Here is a 21,293-nt window from a genome sequence, read left to right as displayed (position 1 = left end):
CACTCCCCGAACAGGTACAGCACGGGGTTAGATACAGAGTAAAGCTCCCTCTACACTGTCCCCATCAAACACTCCCAGGACAGGTACAGGACGGGGTTAGATAAAGAGAAAAGCTCCGTCTACACTGTCCCCATCAAACACTCCCAGGACAGGTACAGCACGGGGTTAGATACAGAGTATAGCTCCCTCTACACTGTCCCCATCAAACACTCCCAGGACAGGTACAGCACGGGGTTAGATACAGAGTAAAGCTCCATCTACACTGTCCCCATCAAACACCCCCAGGACAGGTACAGCACGGGGTTAGATACAGAGTAAAGCTTCCTCTACACTGTCCACATCAAACACTCCCAGGATAGGTACAGCACGGGGTTAGATACAGAGTAAAGCTCCCTCTACACTGTACCCATCAAACACTCCCAGGACAGGGACAGCACGGGGTTAGATACAGAGTAAAACTCCCTCTAAACTGTCCACATCAAACACTCCCAGGACAGGTACAGCACGGGGTTAGATACAGAGTAAAGCTCCCTCTACACTGTCCACATCAAACACTCCCAGGACAGGAACACCACGGGGTTAGATACAGAGTAAAGCCATCAAACACTCCCAGGACAGGTACAGCACGGGGTTAGATACAGAGTAAAGCTCCCTCTACACTGTCCCCATCAAACACTCCCAGGACAGGTACAGCATCGGGTTAGATAGAGAGTAAAACTCCCTCTACACTGTCCCCATCAAAAACACTCCCAGGACAGGTACAGCACGGGGCTAGATACAGAGTAAAGCTCCCTCTACACTGTCCCCATCGAACACTCCCCGAACAGGTACAGCACGGGGTTAGATACAGAGTAAAGCTCCCTCTACACTGTCCCCATCAAACACTCCCAGGACAGGTACAGGACGGGGTTAGATAAAGAGAAAAGCTCCGTCTACACTGTCCCCATCAAACACTCCCAGGACAGGTACAGCACGGGGTTAGATACAGAGTATAGCTCCCTCTACACTGTCCCCATCAAACACTCCCAGGACAGGTACAGCACGGGGTTAAATACAGAGTAAAGCTCCATCTACACTGTCCCCATCAAACACCCCCAGGACAGGTACAGCACGGGGTTAGATACAGAGTAAAGCTTCCTCTACACTGTCCACATCAAACACTCCCAGGATAGGTACAGCACGGGGTTAGATACAGAGTAAAGCTCCCTCTACACTGTCCCCATCAAACACTCCCAGGACAGGTACAGGACGGGGTTAGATAAAGAGAAAAGCTCCGTGTACACTGTCCCCATCAAACACTCCCAGGACAGGTACAGCACGGGGTTAGATACAGAGTATAGCTCCCTCTACACTGTCCCCATCAAACACTCCCAGGACAGGTACAGCACGGGGTTAGATACAGAGTAAAGCTCCATCTACACTGTCCCCATCAAACACCCCCAGGACAGGTACAGCACGGGGTTAGATACAGAGTAAAGCTCCCTCTACACTGTCCCCATCAAACACTCCCAGGGCAGGTAGAGCACGGGGTTAGATACAGAGTAAAGCTCCCTCTACACTGTCCCCCATCAAACACTCCCAGGGCAGGTACAGCACGGGGTTAGATACAGAGTAAAGCTCCCTCGACACTGTCCCCATCAAACACTCCCAGGACAGGTACAGCACAGGGTTAGATACAGAGTAAAGCTCCCTCTGCACTGTCCCCATCAAACACTCCCAGGACAGGTACAGCACGAGATTAGATACAGAGGAAAGCTCCCTGTGCACTGTCCCCATCAAACACTCCCACGACAGGTACAGCACCGGGTTAGATACAGAGTAAAGCTCCCTCTACACTGTCTCCATCAAACACTCCCAGGACAGGTACAGCACGGGGTTAGATACAGAGTAAAGCTCCCTCTACACTGGCCCCATCAAACACTCCCAGGGCATGTACAGTACGGGGGTTAGATACAGACTAAAGCTCCCTCTACACTGTCCCCAGCAAACACTCCCAGGGCAGGTACAGCACAGGGTTAGATACAGAGTAAAGCTCCCTCTGCAATGTCCCCATCAAACACTCCCAGGACAGGTACAGCACGGGGTTAGATACAGAGTAAAGCTCCCTCTACACTGTCGACATCAAACACTCCCAGGACAGGTACAGCACAGGGTTAGATACAGAGTAAAGCTCCCACTACACTGTCACCATCAAACATTGCCAGGACAGGTACAGCACGGGGTTAGATACAGAGTAAAGCTCCCTCTACACTGTACCCATCAAACACTCCGAGGACAGGTACAGCACGGGGTTCGATACAGAGTAAAGCTCCCTCTACACTCTCCCTATCAAACAGTCCCAGGACAGGTATAGTACGGGGTTCGATACAGAGTAAAGCTCCCGCTACACTGTCCCCATCAAACACTCCCAGGTCAGGGACAGCACGGGGTTAGATACAGAGTAAATTGCCCTCTACACTGTCCCCATCAAACACTCCCAGGGCAGGTACAGCACGGGGGTTAGATACAGAGTAAAGCTCCCCCTACACTGTCCCCAGCAAACACTCCCAGGACAGGTACAGCACAGGGTTAGATACAGAGTAAAGCTCCCTCTACACTTTCCCCATCAAACACTCCCAGGACAGGTACAGCACGAGATTAGATACAGAGGAAAGCTCCCTGTGCACTGTCCCCATCAAACACTCCCAGGACAGGTACAGCACGGGGTTAGATACAGAGTAAAGCTCCCTCTGCACTGTCCCCATCAAACACTCCCAGGACAGGTACAGCACGGGGTTCGATACAGAGTAAAGCTCCCATTACACTGTCCCCATTAAACATTGCCAGGACAGGTACAGCACGGGGTTAGATACAGAGTAAAGCTCCCTCTGCACTGTCCCCATCAAACACTCCCAGGACAGGTACAGCACAGGGTTCGATACAGAGTAAAGCTCCCATTACACTGTCCCCATTAAACATTGCCAGGACAGGTACAGCACGGGGTTAGATACAGAGTAAAGCTCCCTCTACACTGTACCCATCAAACACTCCCAGGACAGGGACAGCACGGGGTTAGATACAGAGTAAAACTCCCTCTAAACTGTCCACATCAAACACTCCCAGGACAGGTACAGCACGGGGTTAGATACAGAGTAAAGCTCCCTCTACACTGTCCACATCAAACACTCCCAGGACAGGAACACCACGGGGTTAGATACAGAGTAAAGCCATCAAACACTCCCAGGACAGGTACAGCACGGGGTTAGATACAGAGTAAAGCTCCCTCTACACTGTCCCCATCAAACACTCCCAGGACAGGTACAGCATCGGGTTAGATAGAGAGTAAAACTCCCTCTACACTGTCCCCATCAAACACTCCCAGGACAGGTACAGCATGGGGTTAGATACAGAGTAAAGCTCCCTCTACACTGTCCCCATCAAACACTCCCAGGACAGGTACAGCACGGGGTTAGGTACAGAGTAAAGCTCCCTCAGCACTGTCCCCATCAAACACTCCCAGGACAGGTACAGCACGGGGTTAGATACAGAGTAAAGCTCCCTCTACACTGTCCCCATCAAACACTCCCTGGACAGGTACAGCACGGGGTTAGATACAGAGTAAAGCTCCCTCTATACTGTCCCCATCAAACACTCCCAGGACAGGTACAGCACGGGGTTAGATACAGAGTAAAGCTCTCTCTACACTGTCCCCATCAAACATTCCCAGGACAGGTACAGCACGGGTTAGATACAGAGTAAAGCTCCCTCTACACTGTCCCCATCAAACACTCCCAGGACAGGTACAGCACGGGGTTAGATACAGAGTAAAGCTCCCTCTACACTGTCCCCAACAAACCCTCCCAGGACAGGTACAGCACGGGGTTAGATACAGAGTAAAACTCCCTCTACACTGTCCCCATCAAACACTCCCAGTACAGGTACAGCACGGGGTTAGATACAGAGTAATGCTCCCTCTACACTGTCTCCATCAAACACTCCCAGGACAGGTACAGCACGAGGTTAGATACAGAGTAAAGCTCCCTCTACACTGTCCCCATCAAACACTCCCAGGACAGGTACAGCACGGGGTTAGATACAGAGTAAAGCTCCCTCTACACTGTCCACATCAAACTCTCCCAGGACAGGTACAGCACGGGATTAGATACAGAGTAAAACTCCCTCTACACTGTCCCCATCAAACACTCCCAGGACAGGTACAGCATGGGGTTAGATACAGAGTAAAATTCCCTCTACACTGTCCCCATCAAACACTCCCAGGACAGGTACAGCATGGGGTTAGATACAGAGTAAAGCTCCCTCTACACTGTCCCCATCAAACACTCCCAGGACAGGTACAGCATGGGGTTAGATAGAGAGTAAAGCTCTCTCTACACTGTCCACATCAAACACTCCCAGGACAGGAACACCACGGGGTTAGATACAGAGTAAAGCTCCCTCTACACTGTCCCCATCAAACACTCCCAGGACAGGTACAGCATGGGGTTAGATACAGAGTAAAGCTCCCTCTACACTGTCCCCATCAAACACTCCCAGGACAGGTACAGCATGGGGTTAGATACAGAGTAAAGCTCTCTCTACACTGTCCACATCAAACACTCCCAGGACAGGTACAGCATGGGGTTAGATACAGAGTAAAGCTCCCTCTACACTGTCCCCATCAAACACTCCCAGGACAGGTACAGCACGGGGTTAGATACAGAGTAAAGCTCTCTCTACACTGTCCCCATCAAACACTCCCAGGACAGGTACAGCACGGGGTTAGGTACAGAGTAAAGCTCCCTCTGCACTGTCCCCATCAAACACTCCCAGGACAGGTACAGCACGGGGTTAGATACAGAGTAAAGCTCCCTCTACACTGTCCCCATCAAACACTCCCAGGACAGGTATAGCACGGGGTTAGATACAGAGTAAAGCTCCCTCTACACTGTCCCCATCAAACACTCCCAGGACAGGTACAGCACGGGGTTAGATACAGAGTAAAGCTCCCTCTACACTGTCCACATCAAACACTCCCAGGACAGGTACAGCACGGGGTTAGATACAGAGTAAAGCTCCCTCTACACTGTCCCCATCAAACACTCCCAGGACAGGTACAGCACGGGGTTAGATACAGAGTAAAGCTCCCTCTACACTGTCCCCATCAAACACTCCCAGGACAGGTACAGCACGGGGTTAGATACAGAGTAAAGCTCCCTCTACACTGTCCCCATCAAACACTCCCAGGACAGGTACAGCATGGGGTTAGATACAGAGTAAAGCTCCCTCTACACTGTCCCCATCAAACAATCCAGGACAGGTACAGCACGGGGTTAGGTACAGAGTAAAGCTCCCTCTACACTGTCCCCATCAAACACTCCCAGGACAGGTACAGCACGGGGTTAGATACAGAGTAAAGCTCCCTCTACACTGTCCCCATCAAACACTCCCAGGACAGGTACAGCATGGGGTTAGATACAGAGTAAAGCTCCCTCTACACTGTCCCCATCAAACACTCCCAGGACAGGTACAGCACGGGGTTAGATACAGAGTAAAGCTCCCTCTACACTGTCCCCATCAAACACTCCCAGGACAGGTACAGCACGGGGTTAGATACAGAGTAAAGCTCCCTCTACACTGTCCCCATCAAACACTCCCAGGAGAGGTACAGCACGGGGTTAGATACAGAGTAAAGCTCCCTCTACACTGTCCCCATCAAACACTCCCAGGACAGGTACAGCACGGGGTTAGATACAGAGTAAAGCTCCCTCTGCACTGTCCCCATCAAACACTCCCAGGGCAGGTACAGCACGGGGTTAGATACAGAGTAAAGCTCCCTCTGCCTGTCCCCATCAAACACTCCCAGGACAGGTACAGCACGGGGTTAGATACAGAGTAAAGCTCCCTCTACACTGTCCCCATCAAACACTCCCAGGACAGGTACAGCACGGGGTTAGATACAGAGTAAAGCTCCGTCTACCCTGTCCCCATCAAACACTCCCAGGACAGGGACAGCACGGGGTTAGATACAGAGTAAAGCTCCCTCTACACTGTTCCCATCAACACTCCCAGGACAGGTACAGCACGGGGTTAGATACAGAGTAAAGCTCCCTCTACACTGTCCCCATCAAACACTCCCAGGACAGGTACAGCGCAGGGTTAGATACAGAGTAAAGCTCCCTCTACACTGTCCCCATCAAACACTCCCAGGGCAGGTACAGCACGGGGTCAGATACAGAGTAAAGCTCCCTGTACACTGTCCCCATCAAACACTCCCAGGACAGGTACAGCACGGGGTTAGATACAGAGTAAAGCTCCCTCTACACTGTCCCCATCAAACACTCCCAGGACAGGTACAGCACGGGGTTAGATACAGAGTAAAGCTCCCTCTACACTGTCCCCATCAAACACTCCCAGGACAGGTACAGCACGGGGTTAGATACAGAGTAAAGCTCCCTCTACACTGTCCCCATCAAACACTCCCAGGACAGGTACATCACGGGGTTAGATACAGAGTAAAGCTCCCTCTACACTGTCCCCATCAAACACTCCCAGGACAGGTACAGCGCAGGGTTAGATACAGAGTAAAGCTCCCTCTACACTGTTCCCATCAAACACTCCCAGGACAGGTACAGCACGGACAGGGTAACAGGCAGCCCAGTTTCCATCTCTGAATGCTAAAAACAAGTTTCAACTTTTCAAAGTGGAGAGGTTTGCTCACAGCTCTCTTGCTCGGCCATCGGATTGTCAGTCCTGGTTTGATATCTCCGGCACCACCAGCTGTACGAGCTGTTTGAACATCGCCCCACCCTATTCCCCACTCACAGGAGGAGGCGTCAGAAATACCTGTTCGACCGCTGGGTGCTGCAGCAAGGCAGCCGCAGGCAATGCTAATGTGGACAGAGGGAGGGCTGGGGGGAAATGGGCGGGGGGGGAAAGGTGTGGGGGGAAGGGATGGAGGGGGTAATGGGGGGGATGGGCAGGGTGAAATGGGGTGGAGGGGAAAGGGGTGGAGGGGTGGAGGGGGAAAGGGGTGGAGGGGTGGAGGGGGAAAGGGGTGGAGGGGGAGTGGAGGGTGGAGGGGGACATGGGTGGGGGAAAGGGATGGGGGGAAAGGGGTGGGGGGAAAGGGATGGGGGGAAAGGGGTGGGGGAAAGGGGTGGAGGGGAAAGGGGTAGGGGAAAGGGGTGGAGGGGAAAGGGGTGGGGAGGAATTGGTGGGGGAAATGGGCAGGGGGAATGGGGTGAGGGGGAAGGGATGGGGGGAAGGGGTGGAGAGGGAAATGGGCGGGGGGAAGGGGTGGAGAGGGAAATGGGCGGGGGGAAAAGGGGTGGGGGAAGGGATGGAGGGGGGAAGGGGTGGAGAGGGAAATGGGCGGGGGAAGGGGTGGAGAGGGAAATGGGCGGGGGGAAAAGGGGTGGGGGAAGGGATGGAGGGGGGAAGGGGTGGGGGGGAAAGGGTGTGGGGGAAAAGGGGTGGAGGGGGGTAAAGGGGGAAGGGATGGGGGGAAAGGGATGGGGGGAAAGGGGTGGAGGGGAAAGGGGTGGAGGGGAAGGGGTGGAGGGGGAAGGGGTGGGGGAAAGGGGTGGAGGGGAAAGGGGTGGGGGGAAATGGGAAGGGGAATGGGGTGAGGGGGAAGGGATGGGGGGAAGGGGTGGAGAGGGAAATGGGCGGGGGGAAGGGGTGGAGAGGGAAATGGGCGGGGGGAAAAGGGGTGGGGGAAGGGATGGAGGGGGGAAGGGGGTGGGGGGGAAGGGGTGGGGGGGAAAGGGTGTGGGGGGAAAGGGGTGGAGGGGGAAGGGGTGGGGGGTAAAGGGGTGGAGGGGGAAGGGGTGGGGGGAAAGGGATGGGGGGAAAGGGGTGGAGGGGAAAGGGGTGGAGGGGGAAGGGGTGGAGGGGAAGGGGTGGAGGGGGAAGGGGTGGAGGGGGAAGGGGTGGAGGGGGAAGGGGTGGGGGGGAAAGGGGTGGAGGGGGAAGGGGTGGGGGGAAAGGGGTGGAGGGGGAAGGGGTGGAGCGGGAAGGGGTGGGGAGGAAAGGGGTGGAGGGGAAAGGGGTGGGGAGGAATTGGGTGGGGGGAAAGGGGTGGAGGGGAAAGGGGTGGGGAGGAATTGGGTGGGGGGAAATGGGCAGGGGGAATGGGGTGAGGGGGAAGGGATGGGGGGAAGGGGTGGAGAGGGAAATGGGCGGGGGGAAAAGGGGTGGGGGAAGGGGTGGGGGAAGGGGTGGGGGAAGGGGTGGAGGGGGGAAGGGGTGGGGGGGAAAGGGTGTGGGGGAAAAGGGGTGGAGGGGGGAAGGGGTGGGGGGGAAAGGGGTGGAGGGGGAAGGGGGTGGGGGGAAAGGGATAGGGGGAAGGGGTGGGGGGAAAGGGATGGGGGGAAAGGGGTGGGGGGAAAGGGATGGGGGGAAAGGGGTGGAGGGGAAAGGGGTGGGGAGGAATTGGGTGGGGGGAAATGGGCAGGGGGAATGGGGTGAGGGGGAAGGGATGGGGGGGGAAGTGGTGGGGGGAGAAGGGGTGGAGGGGGGGAAGTGGTGGGGGGAGAAGGGGTGGAGGGGGGGGAAGGGGTGGGGGGAAAAGGGGTGGAGGGGGGAAGGGGTGGGGGGAAATGGGTGGAGTGGGGAAGGGGTGGGGGGAAATGGGTGGAGGGGGAAGGGGTGGGGGAAGGGGGTGGGGGGAAGGGGTGGGGGGGGGAAGGGTTGGGGGAAATGGGTGGGGGGAAGGGGTGGGGTGGGAAAGGGGTGGGGGGGAAAAGGGGTGGGGGAAAGGGGTGGGGGGGAATGGGTGGGTGGGAGATGGGTAGGAGGGAAGTGGGGGGGAAAGGGGGTGGGGGGAAATGGGGTGGGGAAAAGGGGTGAGGGAAGGGGTGGGGGGAAAGGGGTGGGGGGAAAGGGGTGGGGGGGATATGGGTGGGGGGGAAGGGGGTGGGGGAAGGGGGTGGTGGGAAGGGGGGGGGGAAAGGGGTGGTGGGAAAGGGGTGGGGGGAAAGGGGTGGTGGGAAAGGGGTGGGGGGAAAGGGGTGGGGGGAATGGGGTGGGGGAGGGATGGAGGGGGGAAGGGGGTGGGGGAAAGGAAGGGGGTGGGGGAAAAGGGTGGGGGGACATGGGTGGGGGGAAAGGGGTGGAGGGGAAAGGGGTGTAGGAAGGGGTGGGGGGGTATTGGGTGTGGGGATGGGGTGGGGGAAGGGGTGGAGGGGGAAATAGGCAGGGGGAATGGGATGAGGGGGAAGGGGAGGGGGAAGGGGTGGAGGGGGAATAGGTGTGGGGAAGGGGTGGGGGAAGGGGTGGAGGGGGAAATGGGCAGGGGGAAGGGGTGGAGGGGGAAATGGGCAGGGGGAATGGGATGAGGGGGAAGGGGTGGAGGGGGAAATGGGCAGGGGGAATGGGATGAGGGGGAAGGGGTGGGGGGGGAAATGGGCAGGGGGAATGGGATGAGGGGAAAAGGGGTGGGGGAAGGGATGGAGGGGGAAGGGGTGGGGGGGAAAGGGGGGGAAGGGGTGGTGGGAAAGGGGTGGGGGAAATGGGTGGTGGGGGGAAATAGGTGGAGGGGGAAATGGGCGGGTGGAAAGGTGTGGGGGGAAGGGATAGGGGGGGTAATGGGGGGAATGGGCGGGGTGAAATGGGGTGGGGGATGGGGTGGAGGGGGAAATGGGGTGGGGGGAAGGGGTGGAGGGGGAAATGGGCGGTGGGAAATGGGTCGGGGGGAAGGGGTGGGGTAAAGGGGTGGAGGGGGAAATGGGTGGGGGGGAAGGGTTGGGGGGACATGGGTGGGGGGAAAGGGGTGGAGGGGGAAGGGGTGGGGGAAGGGGGAAGGGGTGAAGGGGGAAGGGGTGGGGGGAAATGGGCGGGGGGAAGTGGTGGGGAAAGTGTGTGGGGGAAAAGGGGTGGGGAATTGGGTGGGGGAATTGGTTGGGGGGAATTGGGTGGGGGGAAGGGTGGGGGAAAGGGGTGGGGGGAAAGGGGTGGGGGGAAAGGGGTGGGGAGGAATTGGGTGGGGGGAAATGGGCAGGGGGAATGGGGTGAGGGGGAAGGGGTGGGGGGAAGGGGTGGAGAGGGAAATGGGCGGGGGAAAAGGTGTGGGGGGAAGGGATGGAGGGGGGAAGGGGTGGGGGGAAAGGGTGTGGGGGGAAAGGGGTGGAGGGGGAAGGGGTGGGGGGGAAGGGTTGGGGGTAAATGGGTGGGGGGAAGTGGGTGGGGGGAAGTGGTGGGGGGAAATGGGTGGGGGGAAAAGTGGTGGGGGGAAATGGGTGGGGGGAAAAGGGGTGGGGGGAAGGGGTGGGGGGAAAAGGGGTGGGGGGGAAAGTGGGTGGGGGAAAAGGGGTGGGGGGAAAAGGGGTGGGGGGAAAGTGGGTGGGGGAAAAGGGGTGGAGGGGGGAAGGGGTGGGGGGAAATGGGTGGAGGGGGAAATGGGTGGAGGGGGAAATGGGTGGAGGGGGAAGGGGTGGGGGAAGGGGTGGGGGGGGAAGGGGTGGGGGGGAAATGGGTGGGGGAAGGGGTGGGTGGGAAAGGGGTGGGGGGAAAAGGGGTGGGGGGAATGGGTGGGGGGTGGGTGATGGGTGAGGGGAAGTGGGGGGGAAAGGGGGTGGGGGGAAAGGGGTGGGGGGGAAGGGGGTGGGGGGAAAGGGGTGGGGGGGAATTGGGGGGGAATGGGGTGGGGGGGGAAGGGGTGGGGGGAAAGGGGTGGGGGAAGGGGTGGGGGGGAATGGGGTGGGGGGGGATATGGGTGGGGGGGAAAGGGGTGGGGGGGTATGGGTGGGGGGGATATGGGTGGGGGGAAAGGGGTGGGGGGGATATGGGTGGGGGGGAAGGGGGTGGGGAAAGGGGTGGGGGGGAAAGCGGGTGGGGGGAATTGGGTGGGGGGAAATGGGCAGGGGGAAATGGGTGGGGTGGGGGGAAATGGGCGGGGGGGAAATAGGTGCGGGGGAAGGGGTGGGGGGGAAACAGAGAATATTGGTCGTGGGAAGGGGAGTGGAATGGGGAAGGGGTAACAGAGGGGGAGGGAGAGGGAGTGGGGGTAGGGGTGAAGGGGTGTGAGGGGGTAGGGTGAGGGGAGTCTGTGGGGCGGGGGAGGGGATGAGGTCGATGTGGGGGGGTGGGGGGTGAGGGAGTGAGGGAAGGTGATGAGGGGGTGAGGGGGTCGAGGAAGGTGATGAGGGGGTGAGGGGTGATGAGGGGTGAGGGGTGATGAGGGGGTGAGGGAAGGTGTAGAGGGGGTGATGGGGTTTGGGTTTGGGAGGGGAGGGAGTTTGGGAGGGGAGGGGGTTTGGGTGGGGAGGGGGTTTGGTTGCGGGTAACGGGGGATTGAGTGAGGGTGATGGGAGTGGGTGAAGAGGGTGATTGAGGAGGGGAAGGAGTGAGGTTGTGGAGGGGTGTGTAGGGAGTGAGTGAAGATGTGGAGGGGAAGTGGAGGGAGTGAGGGTGTAAACCCTTCACGATTCCTGAGGCTCCTGGAGCCCAGAGGAACGTCCTGCTCCTCTGGCCCAGAGCAGCTCAGTGAGATTGAGGAAGGACCTGCTCCTCTGGCCCAGAGCAGCTCAGTGAGATTGAGGAAGGACCTGCTCCTCTGGCCCAGAGCAGCTCACTGGGATTGAGGAAGGACCTGCTCCTCTGGCCCAGAGCAGCTCAGTGAGATTGAGGAAGGACCTGCTCCTCTGGCCCAGAGCAGCTCACTGGGATTGAGGAAGGCCCTGCTCCACTGGCCCAGAGCAGCTCACTGGGATTGAGGAAGGACCTGCTCCTCTGGCCCAGAGCAGCTCAGTGGGATTGAGGAAGGCCCTGCTCCTCTGGCCCAGAGCAGCTCAGTGAGATTGAGGAAGGCCCTGCTCCTCTGGCCCAGAGCAGCTCACTGGGATTGAGGAAGGACCTGCTCCTCTGGCCCAGAGCAGCTCACTGGGATTGAGGAAGGACCTGCTCCTCTGGCCCAGAGCAGCTCAGTGAGATTGAGGAAGGACCTGCTCCTCTGGCCCAGAGCAGCTCACTGGGATTGAGGAAGGCCCTGCTCCACTGGCCCAGAGCAGCTCACTGGGATTGAGGAAGGACCTGCTCCTCTGGCCCAGAGCAGCTCAGTGGGATTGAGGAAGGCCCTGCTCCTCTGGCCCAGAGCAGCTCAGTGAGATTGAGGAAGGCCCTGCTCCTCTGGCCCAGAGCAGCTCACTGGGATTGAGGAAGGACCTGCTCCTCTGGCCCAGAGCAGCTCAGTGGGATTGAGATGTTTTTGTGGAATGTTTTTTGCTGTTTTGTAATTTCAGGATGTGATATTTGTTGCCACCCTGGTTAAGGTTGGACCGAGTGAGAAGCAGGTGTTTGGAGGGTAAATATTGGGAGAGGGACACTGGGAGAGCCTCCTGCTCGAGATACCTCCTGCTGTTGGCAGCTCCCCTTGGATCGCATGTGGCACCAAGGTTTAAGAACTGGATTGGCCTCGAGCTCCAGGGAGCGGGATGGTGTCGGCGACAGGCAAACGCAGCTTGCGGTGGGGACCAAAGACACGGGGCTGCGTTCTCTGATTTGGATGTCCGCCGGGGGTGTCTGGTTTCACGACAAAAGAAGTCGGCGGCAAACGGGGATTCTCCACCCGATTGGCGATGACGAAATCGGCGTCAGGCATTGGAGAATCCCGCCCCGCGGAATTTGGTCGGAGGCCGTCTCGCGGCAACGCCGAGGTGCTCGAGTTTAGGCGCAGAACGAGCTGAAACTTGTTGCATCGATTTCATGGATCGTTCAGTTTCTGGAGCAGAGTGCTGTTAAATAGGTGGTTGTCCATTGGGACAGTCCGCTCCGAGTTAGTGTGGAAAAGCCTAATGCATATCTTGATGGTGTCATAGATTATCATAGAATTTACAGTGCAGAAGGGGGCCATTCGGCCCATCGAGTCTGCACCGGCTCTTGGAAAGAGCACCCTACCAAGGTCAACACCTCCGCCCTATCCCCATAACCCTGTAACCCCACCCAACACTGAGGGCAATTTTGGACACTAAGGGCAATTTATCATGGCCAATCCACCTAACCCGCACATCTTTGGACTGTGGGAGGAAACCGGAGCACCCGGAGGAAACCCACGCACACATGGGGAGGACGTGCAGACTCCGCACAGACAGTGACCCAGCGGGGAATCGAACCTGGGACCCTGGAGCTGCGAAGCAATTGTGCTAACCACAATGCTACCGTGCTGCCCAACATGTGTCATGGTGTATTACTGAAGAAAGACTGGGCGATTATAAAGGGGATTAAAATTATATATTCAATAGCCTTTTGCAATTTGTTTAACTAAATTCTCCGTTTGGAATGCAGAACAGTCCTTGATTCTCTTGGACTGACAATCGGCAACACCTCGATTAGCTCCTCTTTGCCGCTCAGCTGAGCGGGGTCGCTCTCACTCGCTTTCGCTCGGTCTCGGCTATCCACTTGTACTCTATGCAACGCGGTAATAGAAGTTTCTCTTCTCATCGCTCCATCCAATTGTGAGCAGTTTTGGGCCCCGTATCTAAGGAAGGATGTGCTGGGGCCTTGGAAAGGGTCCAGAGGAGGTTCACAAGAATGATCCCTGGAATGAAGAGCTTGTCGTGTGAGGAACGATCGAGGACTCTGGGTCTGCACTCGTTGGAGTTTAGAACGATGTGGGGGGGATCTTATTGAAACTTACAGGATACTGCGAGGCCTGGATAGAGTGGACGCGGAGAGGATGTTTCCACTTGTAGTAAAAAACTAGAACCAGAGGACACAATCTCAGACTAAAGGGACGATCCTTTAAAACAGAGATGAGGAGGAATTTCTCCAGCCAGAGGGGGGTGAATCTGTGGAACTCTTTGCCGCAGAAGGCTGTGGAGGCCAAATCACTGAGTGTCTTTGAGACAGAGATAGATAGGTTCCTGATTAATAAGGGATCAGGGGTTAGGGGGAGAAGGCAGGAGAATGGGGATGAGAAAAATATCAGCCATGATTGAATGGAGAGCAGACTGGATGGGCCGAGTGGCCTAATTCTGCTCCTATGTGTCTTATGGTCTTAAGCATGACTGCTTCCTAAAAACAGCAATAATGCGACAAGAGACAAATAATTTGTCTGCAGGTGTGAAAGGCTGGATCCTAAATGCCTGCCATTGGGAATCAGAATAAAGGGGGCGCGATTCTCCACTCCCGCGCCGGTTGGGGGAATCGCCCGGGCCGCCAAAATTTCCGGGGACGCCGGTCCGACGCCCTCCCGCGATTCTCCCGGGCGGCGGGGAACGGCCCGGTCGGGTTCCGCGGGCCGCGGGCCGGAGAATCGCCGGAGACACCCAAAATGGCGATTCTCCGGCACCCCCCGCTAGTCTCAGGCCCGGATGGGCCGAGCGGCCTGCCCAAAACGGCGGGTTCCCCCCCCCCCCCCCCCGGCGCCGTCCACACCTGGTCGCTGCAGTCGCGGGCGGTGCGTGAACGCTGTGGGGGGGGGGCGGGCGAGGGGGGATCCTGCGCCGGGCTTCACCTGGACGCCAGGATATTTGAGGAAGGGAGGGAATGAACTTTGCTCCTTTAGTTAGTGCCAGCCTCTGTCTCGGATTGTACCCGTGTGCGACACCTTGGATATTTGCCTGTGATAGGGTTCAGAGTATAACGGACACGTCTAGTTGGGTGAGCTCATTTCTTTGGAAAGGCCAAAGTGGATTGAGAGGTTACTTACTGGGTTACGGGGTAGGGTGGGGGAGTGGGCCCAGGCGGGGGGGGGCTCTTTAGGGGCTCTTTAGGAGGGTCGGTACAGCCTCAGCCGGCCGAATGGCCTCCTTCTGCACTGTTAGGTATCCTTTTATGATGAGAGGGCAGAAGGCAAATTGCGTCCGGAATACTGAAACTCTGACCTTGCAGCGTTTCCCTTGGTGCCCACACTCTGGGCAGCACGGCGGCGCAGCGGTTAGCACTGTTGCTTCACAGCTCCGGGGATCCCGGTTCGATTCCCCGCTGGGTCACTGTCTGTGCGGAGTCTGCACATCCTCCCCCTGTGTGTCTGCGTGGGTTTCCTCCGGGTGCTCCGGTTTCCTCCCACAGTCCAAAGATGTGCAGGTGAGGTGATAAATTGCCCTTCGTGTCCAAAAAGGTTGGGGTTACAGGGTTACGGGGATAGGGGCGGAGGTGTGGGCTTGGGTAGGGTGCCCTTTCCAAGGGCCGGTGCAGACTCGATGGGCTGAATGGCCTCCTTCTGCACTGTAAATTCCATGATTCTATGAAACTCCAGTGGAGCGGCCCACCCTCAGGCAGTGCGCCCCCCCCCCTCATTTCCCACCCTCGGGCAGCATCATAATGCAGAGTCCATCGGCCTATTAGAGGAAAGACGGAGCGGCAAATGTTAAGGGAGGAAAGGTATGAATTAATCTCCAGGACATCACTGGCAGGCTCGGAGATGTCACTGCCAACCCAAACCCTGGAACTGGGCGTGCCTTTCACACTCCCCTGCAAACCAAGCGGAACTTTTTGCTATTTGAATGTCTCGCTGCTGGCCCCCAATCTGTATTGCTAGCCGGTCTCTGCTGCATCTTGCTGCTCACTCTGTCAGTCAATCCTTCACCCACCCACCCCCAGGTCTCTTGTTTCCTTTCCCCCCCCTCCTGGCATTTCACACTCTGCTCCAATCAGGCGGCCCTGGTCAGTTTCATACCAAATAAGGAAGATGAGAGTGCAAGCAGTCAGTCAGAATAGTCGGGCACGCTGGTAGGCACGGACTTAACCTGCGTGTGCCAGGCCAGCCCCGAATCAGTTCCTCACAAACCCATCACACAGGAAGAGATTTAACTGGATCCTGTGGGGGGGGGGGGGGGGCTAATCGACATGGTGGGCGAGGGGAGATAATGCTTCCTCTTGTGGGAGGGTCTAGAACTGTGGGGGGTGGGGGGGGGAGGGGGAAGAGTCTAGAACTGGGGGGGGGGGTGCACTGTTAAAAAATGAGGGGGGGGGGCCTCCCTATTTTTAGGGCAGCACGCTAGCACAGTGGTTAGCACTGTGGGCTTCACAGCCCCAGGGTCCCGGGTTCGATTCGAGTTTGCACATTCTCCCCGTGTCTGCGTGGGTTTCGCCCCCACAACCCCCAAAGATGCGCCGGGTAGGGGGATTGGCCGCGCTACATCGCCCCTCAATTGGAAAAATGAATTGGGGACTCTGAGTTTATTTTTTTTAAACGGGAGTGGGGAAGAGGAAGGTCTTGGAAATTTATAAGGGGCTCAGGGAATGGGAGGGAGCCTCGATAGGGGAGGTGAAGGGAAAGTGGGAGGAAGACTTGGACAAGGGAGTTAGAGGCGGGGTTGCGGGAGGATGCAGAGTCAACACGTTCTCGTCGTGCGCCAGGCTCAGGCCGGATACAATTCAAGGTGGTCCACAGGGCACACGTGACGGTGGCCTGGATGAGCAGGTTCTTTGTAGGGGTGGGGGATCGGTGGCGGGCGGTGTGCGGGGGAGGGTCCCCGAACCATGTCCACATGTTCTGTGCATGTCCCAAGCTGAGGGACTCTGGCCGGCATTTGCCGATGTCATGTCCACGATATTGAAGGTGAGGGTCTGAGTCCAGAGGTGGCAATTTTTTGGAGAGCCGGAAGACCCGGGAGTCCAGGGGGGGCGAGAGAGGCTGACGTTTTGTCCTTTGCCTCCCTGGTAGGCCGGAGACGGATCGTATTAGAACATAGAACATAGAACATAGAAAAATACAGCACAGAACAGGCCCTTCGGCCCACGATGTTGTGCCGAACCTTTGTCCTAGATTAATCATAGATTATCATTGAATTTACAGTGCAGAAGGAGGCCATTCGGCCCATTGAGTCTGCACCGGCTCTTGGAAAGAGCACCCTACCCAAACTCAACACTTCCACCCAACACCAAGGGCAATTTGGACATTAAGGGCAATTTATCATTGGCCAATTCACCTAACCCGCGCATCTTTGGACTGTGGGAGGAAACCGGAGCACCCGGAGGAAACCCACGCAGACACGGGGAGGACGTGCAGACTCCGCACAGACAGTGACCCAAGCCGGAATCGAACCTGCGACCCTGGAGCTGTGAAGCAATTGTGCTATCCACAATGCTACCGTGCTGCCCTTGAGAACAAATAAATCTACACTATCATTTTACTGTAATCCATGTACCTATCCAACAGCTGCTTGAAGGTCCCTAATGTTTCCGACTCAACTACTTCCACAGGCAGTGCATTCCATGCCCCCACTACTCTCTGGGTATAGAACCTACCTCTGATATCCCTCCTATATCTTCCACCTTTCACCTTAAATTTATGTCCCCTTGTAATGGTTTGTTCCACCCGGGGAAAAAGTCTCTGACTGTCTACTCTATCTATTCCCCTGATCATCTTATAAACCTCTATCAAGTCGCCCCTCATCCTTCTCCGTTCTAATGAGAAAAGGCCTAGCACCCTCAACCTTTCCTCGTAAGACCTACTCTCCATTCCAGGTAACATCCTGGTAAATCCTCTTTGCACCTTTTCCAAAGCTTCCACATCCTTCCTAAAATGAGGCGACCAGAACTGTACACAGTACTCCAAATGTGGCCTTACCAAAGTTTTGTACAGCTGCATCATCACCTCACGGCTCTTAAATTCAATCCCTCTGTTAATGAACGCGAGCACACCATAGGCCTTCTTCACAGCTCTATCCACTTGAGTGGCAACTTTCAAAGATGTATGAACATAGACCCCAAGATCTCTCTGCTCCTCCACATTGCCAAGAACTCTACCGTTAACCCTGTATTCCGCATTCATATTTGTCCTTCCAAAATGGACAACCTCACACTTTTCAGGGTTAAACTCCATCTGCCACTTCTCAGCCCAGCTCTGCATCCTATCTATGTCTCTTTGCAGCCGACAACAGCCCTCCTTACTATCCACAACTCCACCAATCTTCGTATCGTCTGCAAATTTACTGACCCACCCTTCAACTCCCTCATCCAAGTCATTAATGAAAATCACAAACAGCAGAGGACCCAGAACTGATCCCTGCGGTACACCACTGGTAACTGGGATCCAGGCTGAATATTTGCCATCCACCACCACTCTCTGACTTTTATCGGTTAGCCAGTTCGTTATCCAACTGGCCAAATTTCCCACTATCCCATGCCTCCTTACTTTCTGCAGAAGCCTACCATGGGGAACTTTATCAAATGCCTTACTAAAATCCATGTACACTACATCCACTGCTTTACCTTCATCCACATGCTTGGTCACCTCCTCAAAGAATTCAATAAGACTTGTAAGGCAAGACCTACCCCTCACAAATCCGTGCTGACTATCCCTAATCAAGCAGTGTCTTTCCAGATGCTCAGAAATCCTATCCTTCAGTACCCTTTCCATTACTTTGCCTACCACCGAAGTAAGACTAACTGGCCTGTAATTCCCAGGGTTATCCCTAGTCCCTTTTTTGAACAGGGGCACGACATTCGCCACTCTCCAATCCCCTGGTACCACCCCTGTTGACAGTGAGGACGAAAAGATCATTGGCGGGGAGGGACCCGGAACCCTCGAAATCGGTTGTTAAAAATTTATAAATGCCTTAACAAAATATTGCCGCAGCCTGCAGCACCCGCATCCCAGAAACAAATTTTGAAAGATGTCACAATGGTGGAAATGTGGCGAGCAATTTGAGTGGATAAAGCTCTCTCAATCGTCAGGGTGACCATGACCAAACATCTGTTTCAGGGGGAGTTGGGTCAAGGACACCACGGAGAGTTGCCTTACTCTTCGTAGAATCAACACAGACTATACAGTGCAGAAGGAGGCCATTCGGCCCATCGAGTCTGCACAGGCCCTTGGAAAGAGCACCCTACCCAAGGTCCACACCTCCACCCTATCCCCGTAACCCAGTGACCCCACCTAACCTTTTTGGACACTAAGGGGAAATCTAGCGCGGCCAATCCACCTCACCCTCACATCTGTGGACTGTGGGAGGAAACCGGAGCACCCGGAGGAAACCCACGCAGACACGGGGAGAACGTGCAGACTCCGCACAGACAGTGACCCAGCCGGGTATCGAACCCGGGAGCTGTGAAGCCACAGTGCTAACCACTGTGCTGCCGTGTCGCCCCATTCAAATTGTGACGCGTGAATTTATAATCCAAAGTTCTTTTTTGTTTTTGTTTTATTTTTAAAATTTAGCGTACCCAATTCATTTTTTTCCAATTAAGGGGCGATTTAGCGCGGCCAATCCACCTACCCTGCACATCTTTGGGTTGTGGGGGGCGAAACCCACGCAGACACGGGGAGAATGTGCAAACTCCACACGGACAGTGACCCGGAGCCGGGATCGAACCCGGGACCTCGGCGCCGTGAGGCAGCAGTGCTAACCACTGTGCCACCCCGTGCCGCCCTTTATAATTCAAAGTTGAGAGAGCGTGCATCCAGACGAAGGATTTGGAACGTTGGCGGTCCGTCCGAGCAGTGCGGGAAAAAAACAGAGACAGGACGTAGGCTTAATTCGTACTCATTTTTAATTTAATTGTATTAAAATCACAGCTTCAAAAACAAATAAATTCAAAGGAAATAAATGTGGATGAGGGAGCGTCTGTGCTGAGGGAAGGAGCGAGGTGGAGGCTAATCGTGGAAAAATAAAACATTATTGGTCCGTCGCTCCTCCCTGGGCCGATTTTACATTTGATTTTCTCTAAACTGTCCAGTGGGCCAAAGGAAATCAGCTGGCAGGGGAGGTTGCGATGTGACTGAGCTGCCAATCTGTCCCTCCAGGCTAATGCAAGGCTGTGCTCGAATAAACATTAGGACAGTAACAGGTCTCAATAGCACCTTAAGAACACTGAGCGGGTTAGAAGCTTCAGATAAAACACAAACGCCGACACTGAGGAACTGACACATGAGTGCTTGATTTGATGGATGTAAGCTCCTCCAAGGAGGACGGGGAGTCACACTTTGCGTCGCCGCGCAGTCCGTCAATTCCTTGGCCACCCCTTTACAAAGCTCGGAATATCGCTAGTTCTCCAACCCCCCCCCCCCCCGGTGAATTTGTACGCCCAGAAATTCATTGAAACTTAAAAAAAAAAAATTTAGAGTAGCCAATTCATTTTTCCCAATGAAGGGGCAATTTCAGCGCGGCCAATCCACCCGCCCTGCACGTCTTTGGGTTGTGGGGGCGAGACCCACGCAGACACGGGGAGAATGTGCAAACTCCACACGGGACAGTGACCCGGGATCGAACCCGGGACCTCGGCGCCGTGAGGCAGCAGGGCTAACCCACTGCGCCCCCCCCCCCCGTGCCGCCCCCTTGTAACTTGGTTGACTCTCAGGCCCAGCCCTCCTCCAACGTGGCGAGGAGACAGAGCGGCGGTATTCGACCTGCAGGCGGACTATCCACAGACCAAATTCAGGGGCCAGGGTCGCAGTGAAGGACGGGTAGGTGGGATGGCGAGGAATGGAGGGGGGGGGGGCGGGGGAGGTGCGTGGTGATCCCGAGAGGATGGACGGAGCGGGATCACGTGTGAAAAGTGGATGGTTGGAGTGGAGGACAGGGAACGTGTGGAGTGGGCAGACACGGCCTCCACTACAGCTCTGAGGCTTTGCCGACCGTCAGTCAAAACAAGTCGAAAATCTTCAAGGCTAACTCCCCATTTCGGGGACCATTTAGAGATTTTTAACGCCTTTCCAGACAGTTCCTTCATAGACTTTATGGAAGCCTGGAGGTGATAGACGATCCATAAATAACAACAAAACCCTGGAAATGCCCAGCAGATCCCTCAGTAACTGTGGAGGAAGAGGAATATTAATAATAATCTTTATTGTCACAAGTCGGCTCACATTAACGCTGCAGTGAAGTTACTGTGAAAAGCCCCTAGTCGTCACATCCCGGCGCCTGTTCGGGTACACGGAGGGAGAATTCAGAATGTCCAATTCACCTAACAGCACCTCTTTCGGGACTTGTGGGAGGAAACCGGAGCACCCAGAGGGAACCCACGCACACACGGGGAGAACGTGCAGACTCCGCACAGACAGTGACCCGAGCCAGGAATCGAACCCGGGACCCTGGCGCTGTGAAGCAACAGTGCTAACCGCCGTGCCGCCCGCAGATAGGGTTAACGCCTTGGGGTCGTAACCTTTCAACAGAACACCGAGGACCTCGGACCTTTGCGGCCCTCTGCAAAGATGCTGTCGGACCTGTGAATATTTCCAGCACCTTCTATTTTCACATTTCCAGCACCCAAGACTATTTTGCTTTAATATTAGACGACCCTGATGCTGGGGTGGGGGAAATACTGACACAAATAAGGCTTAAAGGAGGCTTTATACTTGTGGGGGGGGGGAAGTTTTGAGGTTCAGTTGCTGTTAACAGGCTCCCTCCACCCCCATCCCAAAATAAACA

The 21,293-nt window shown here is 56.0% G+C and overlaps 1 protein-coding gene across 1 annotated transcript in view; it reads right to left on the bottom strand.

The window, feature by feature from the left end:
- Window positions 1–21,293, bottom strand: part of LOC140402898 (uncharacterized) — a 140,283-nt gene that overhangs the window by 41,975 nt on the left and 77,015 nt on the right. Inside the window, exon 6 of the mRNA XM_072490526.1 lies at window positions 13,288–13,381. Within this exon, the coding sequence (XP_072346627.1) occupies window positions 13,288–13,381 (94 nt within the window). The remainder of the gene's footprint in view (window positions 1–13,287; window positions 13,382–21,293) is intronic.

Source organism: Scyliorhinus torazame, chromosome 26 (genome assembly GCF_047496885.1).
Source record: "Scyliorhinus torazame isolate Kashiwa2021f chromosome 26, sScyTor2.1, whole genome shotgun sequence".
NCBI lineage: Eukaryota > Metazoa > Chordata > Chondrichthyes > Carcharhiniformes > Scyliorhinidae > Scyliorhinus > Scyliorhinus torazame.
This window is presented reverse-complemented; position numbering and strand designations above follow the sequence as displayed.